At 42.2% G+C, this 5,862-nt stretch overlaps 1 protein-coding gene across 1 annotated transcript; it reads left to right on the forward strand.

The window, feature by feature from the left end:
• The first annotated feature begins 406 nt into the window (after positions 1-406).
• Positions 407-2,961, forward strand: LOC143886051 (uncharacterized). The gene is made up of 2 exons (XM_077390038.1): positions 407-2,047; positions 2,746-2,961. Exons 1-2 carry the CDS (start codon positions 407-409, stop codon positions 2,959-2,961), a joined length of 1,857 nt encoding a protein of 618 aa, XP_077246153.1.
• Positions 2,962-5,862: the final 2,901 nt, after the last annotated feature.

A 5,862-nucleotide genomic window follows, 5' to 3' on the forward strand; every position in this document is an offset into this window, starting at 1 on the left:
GAGACAGAGGAAGATACAACTGAACATAAGAGCACTTCCATGTAATAAATTAAAGAAATTATATTTAGTTGGGAGGTTATATTTTTCTCTCATTGAATTTCATTCTAACCTAGTCCTTTCCTTACCATACAGGCACGATGCACGGTTCAGTAGGGATTTTCATAGTGATATGCATGTTAATGATGCCATTTGCGAGGATGGTAATGAGGACTTTGATGAGGACAATGACGACTTTGATGAGGACGATGACAACCGATTCGGAGAAGAGCAGGATGGTGTAGATGATCAGGATAGTTTAGATAACATTATCGGGGACAAGGATGGTGTAGATAACATTATCGGAGACCAGGATGGTGTACATAACATTATCGGCGACCCGTTCGGTAATACGTATACAAGGGAGCCGATGGAAGTAGATGAAATGGTTGTGGATGAATTAAATGTGGGGAGAATAGGACTTGAGGAGTTCAAGGTGGGGGGAATCTTCCCGAATTTTAAAGTATTTAAGAACAAAGTTAGAGAGTATGCAATTGATAGGCGTTTTGTATTCGTCCCAGTAGACTCAAAACCTACAAAGTATGCTGTTAGATGCAAGAATGGAAGTTGTCCTTTCAGAATTACTGGGACAAATTACCTGGATTCTGTCAGGGTGAACAGGTTTGTGCCAGAGCATACATGCTCAAGTACGATGAGTGGTAATGATCATCCCCTTGCCACAGCATCTTGGGCAGCTGAAACCTGCCTAGGGTTATTTCCCCGTCCAGGAGACGTGACACCTAGTTTGATAAGAGCATACGTCAAGGATAAGTGGAGTATAACCTTAAGCTATACGAAGGCTTTCAATGCGAAGGTCATTATACACGAAATTATGTGTGGAAATGCGGAGGCTTCTTACCGCATCCTTCCTGCATATGCTCAGGAGATGGAGAGATGTAATCCCGGCACCATTATGCGTGTATACCGAACCCGGCAGCTATGGGCTAGTGGAGATAACACATTTGGTCGTTTATTTTGGTCATTCGGCCCCAGCATCCGTGCGTTCAGTCGCACAGTTAGACCCCTGATACTAATTGATGGGACACATTTGCGGGGGAAATATAAAGGAATCTTATTAGCTGCGACAACTGTAGATGGTGATGGTGGATTATTTCCGTTAGCTTTTGCTGTGGTTGAGAACGAGAACTTTGACAGTTGGCTATGGTTTCTTGTTTTACTCCGCCAGAGAGTGATGCCAATAGAAAAAAACAACAATGAATTTACGATTTCCTCCGATCGGATGAAGGGTCTGGTTAGAGCTGTTGCTGAAGCATTACCGGGATCATACCATAGCTACTGTATTCGTCACCTCAATGCCAATCTGTTGAAGACCTTTAAGAGTCAAAAACTTTGTAAACTATTTTCGAGAGCGGCATATGCCTTAAGGGAGAGTGACCATAAGGAGGCGATGGAACTCATAAAAGCAAAGAATGAAAAAGCAGAGAAATGGATATCTGATATTCCTAAAGAAAATTGGGCTAATGTACATTTTAAAGGGGCCAGGTGGAATGTGCTCACCACTAATGCAGCAGAGTGTTTCAACAACGTATTGAAGGGCGCAAGGGAGTTGCCGATTGCTGCTCTAGTTGATCACACTAGATGGAAAGTACAAGACTTCTTCCAGTTTCGCCGGAAAGCTGCGGCTACATGGAAAACGCATTTAACTCATAGAGCAGAAAAGTGGTTGGACAGATCATGTTCGTTTGGCAGTAAGTTTCTACCCCGCGCGTGTAGTTGGAATGAATATGAAGTGCTCTCATCCACTCATACGGATAGTGTGGATTTAGAGAAGAAAACATGTACGTGTGGTCTTTTCCAAACGATGGGATTGCCGTGTGGGCATGCCATAGCAGCTATGGGATTAAATAAGCTTGACCGATATAAATACTGCCAGGATTGGTTTTTGGCTTCAACATATCGGAGTACGTATGAGGAGGTGATTCATCCAACTTTAGATCGAACACAATTGCCCGAGCCATCCACTGATTTAGTAGTACTATTGCCACCGCGAGTAAGACGACAGCCCGGACGACCGAAAAAAGTACGAATAGAGAGAGGGTTGCAATTTGGCAAACATCACAACTGCAAATCATGTGGGGAACCTGGACATAACAAAAGAACGTGTAAAAATCCTCCCCTCGTAAATCGTCAGTTAAATATGACTCCCATCGGTCCATCCGCACCTACACAGAACAGGTATGTTTCATTATTACGCACTCGATATGATTTTCATATTAAACCCATAATTGTTATTGATTGTACCAACTTTCTCTTGTAGGTCCGGAGTGTCCTTCGCACCTCCTTTCTTTACTTAGGGATGGAGTTGTTGGTTTTTCTGTACAAAGTGGCAATGATTTTGGGAACCTTGTTACTACACATGATACTTACTCACACGAAAATTGTAAAAAGTGACAATGATTTTGGGAACCTTGTTACTACACATGATACTTACTCACACGAAAATTGTTCAATTTATACGTTGTTGTATCTACTACTTGCCCGGAACTGTACATTTTTTGGAACCACAATTTTGGAACACCTGGTTGAATAATTTTGTCTGGAACCACAATTTTAATTGCTATTGGATACACCCTGTTCATATTCGAACAACTGCTTCAACACTTTTGTTTCGTTATTGCCATGTTTATGTTGACCTCTCTCTATGTCTCTATCTCTCTATCCTCTCTCTCTTTCTCACTCTGTGTATAGAGTTGGTCTCCAATCTGGGTTTATTTGGGAGTCCGAAACAACCTTCGGAAGTCTTATCCGGAAGTCCGACGATTAATTCGGACTCCCGAATTCATGCAAGTAGAATTGCCATCCAATCTGGGCATCACCGGGGATGTCCAGTACTTTTTTGTTCCAACTGGGCATCATTCGGGAGTCCAAATGCGTCGTCGGAATTCGGAATCGGAAGTCCGATAGTTCCTTCGGACTCCTAAAGGATCTCCAGTAGTTTATGGTATCTACTGGACATAATTCTGGAGTCCGAATGCATCGTCGGACTTCCTCTTCGGAATTCCGAAGGTCCAATCGGACTCCCGAAGGATGTCCAGTACTTTTTGGGTATCACTGGCCATCATTCGGGAGTCCGAATGCATCGTCGGAATTCCGAAGGTCCAATCGGACTCCCGAAGGATGTCCAGTACTTTTTGGGTATCACTGGCCATCATTCGGGAGTCCGAATGCATCGTCGGACTTCCTCTTCGGAATTCCGAAGGTCCAATCGGACTCCCGAAGGATGTCCAGTACTTTTTGGGTTTCACTGGCCATTATTCGGGAGTCCGAATGCATCGTCGGACATCCGAATCGGTATTCCGACGGTCCAATCGGACTCCCGAATGATCTCATGTTTCTTTTAATTGTCAGTGGAGTTATAAATGTTAGTTCATCCTATCTTTAGAACAGTTTAAGATTAGGTCCCTTAGCTCTTAAGTGGTTTTATTTGATATAAAAACCTTGTAATGGCTAATTTTTCAAATCGATGATGAAATTTACCCAAGAATTGTGTATTTCAGTAGAAAGGAGGGCTGACTCATCCCTCGACATGGGAGAAGAGGTTGATCTTCGCTCTAAGAAAACCAATCACATTGGGAATGGATTTGGGTTCGTACAACCAACTAGCTTATCACATCCCACATGTAACAGAATGGAGTGCAATAAAAAAAAATTTGTTTCCAGAGGCAATCCATACCTCACTGTCCCAAAATTACTTACACCTGAGTGCCTGCTATAAAGTTACAACATCAGTTCCTCCCAAAAGTTAAATGGATACTTTCCCATACACCCCATTTAACATTTCAGAAAATAGAGAAGTTCGCATAGCTGTAATATCTTTCTGCGTGAAATCCAAACTAGCGTCACGGCTGAGGTATTCCATCTCTTTCAAAACGAATAGCCCACAATCGTAGCTGCAAAACATGAAGAATATGCAACAATAAGAATTAGAATTAATCGTTTACGTAGATTTCCCTAACTCAAGTAATTGGAAGTTACATCACCCGTTATTTTGTGGGCCGAACAACGACTTCATCAATGGGGAATGCACTGATATCAATGTCTTTCACCCTTTTGAACCATTCAACAAGGTAATCAACCTACAAATCAATAATTCAGTACGTTATGCAGGTAGTCAGCAGAAATTAATATTTGGCTAACGAAATTGGACTTAGGGTAGTACTCACAAGGGGTTGCACCCTTGTAGGATCCGTGCGAGCGACTAGCGAGTCGTAAAGAGCGAAGGTACACTGACCCATATCCAAGAGTAGAAGAACCCAATGAACCAAATCTATGTTGACTGGAATGAGTACTTTTCTTAGCTCTTTAACTGAGATATGCTCTAGACGCTGTACGAATCGGGAACATACTTCGGGATTTTCACATCTATCGGTTATTATAAGTTGCTGCAACCACGAAAAGAAATGTTATAATTGCCGGCAGCTTCAAATATAGAAATCATTACTTGTAATGTAAGTCACTTGAATCTCACAGCTAGATGGGTAGTCAGGGAAATGCATGCTCCCTTTTGTTCTTTTCGCAAACATTCGTCCCGCGAGTTCAAGTAGTCTGTATATACATTAACGATCTACAAAACAGACCATTGGTCAACGAGAAGGAACTTAATAAGAAATGTGCGCTCACTCTTTACGTTACTCAATGAACCATATCTAAGAAATAACATAAAATCTTACCGGAGATGATAACCACCCTCTACGATCGCTTAGTAGAAGCAAGTCTTCTTTACACATGTAGTACCCATCACTTTGAATGACTTTGTCACTGCAAATCCAGTAAAAAGTCATCTCCCTCTATGGACCTTAGCTCAGATCATTCTACTGAAACAACCTATCTATGAATTTGATCGGAGAAGATAGAGTTCCAAAAAATGAAACGGGCTTTCCAACACAATCTAAGTTATAAGGAATTTACCAAGGTTGTAGCGCTGCCAATGCATCCACCTTGGTCGCTGCAGGCCCGGTGACTTTGGCAAGAGCATCCTTGAATTTCCGCTGGTGGATGTAATATGGTGATCTCATTGCTCTACTAGGTCTTGTTCGCCTTCGACGTTGCTTTACATTATTTTCAATGCTCCATTGTTTACTCTTCATTTCGGGAGTGTCAAGCAAGATAGCAACTATATTAGCTGCAGCCTCTCGGTCATCCTCTGTAATTTGACTATTAATATAGATCTCGTCTTTTCGATCAACAACCACATCTTTCCCAACATCATACCCAAACTCTACAATATCCATCGTCTTCGGATCTTCTACTAATCCACCCTCCGAACGTCCCTTATCACTCCCTATCCCAACGTCCCCATCTTTCTTTTCAATATGTCCTGTTTTATCCATTTCTTCATCATCATTTGTTTGCTTCTTCTTTCTTCGACTATATTTCTTTTTATCCTTCACTACCTTCTCCTCCTCACCCGATAACTGTACATCTTTCTTCTTCAATGAATCTATCCCTTTCAACTGACTGAACTCACTTTTTAGCTCCCTCACTTCACTTTTTAGCTCCCCCACTTCACTTTTTAGCTCCCTCACTTCACGTTCAAGTTTCTCTATCGTCTCCAACGAAGAACTATGAGATGCAGATTCCTCTACTTCTTTCATAACTCCCTCTCTTACTTTCATCCCTCTCCTTCTTCGTTCTCTCCCCTTACATGCCACAATTGGCCCGATCGCATTCAGAAGTCCCTCTCTTACTTTCATCCGTCTCCTTCTTCGTTCTCTCCCCTTACATGACACAATTGGCCCGATCGCATTCAGAAGTCCCTCTCTTACTTTCATCCGTCTCCTTCTTCGTTCTCTCCCCTTACATGCC

The sequence above is a fragment of the Tasmannia lanceolata genome, unplaced genomic scaffold (assembly GCF_043159265.1).
Source record: "Tasmannia lanceolata isolate RefF3 unplaced genomic scaffold, GAP_Taslan_0.1 ptg000011l, whole genome shotgun sequence".
Taxonomy (NCBI): domain Eukaryota; kingdom Viridiplantae; phylum Streptophyta; class Magnoliopsida; order Canellales; family Winteraceae; genus Tasmannia; species Tasmannia lanceolata.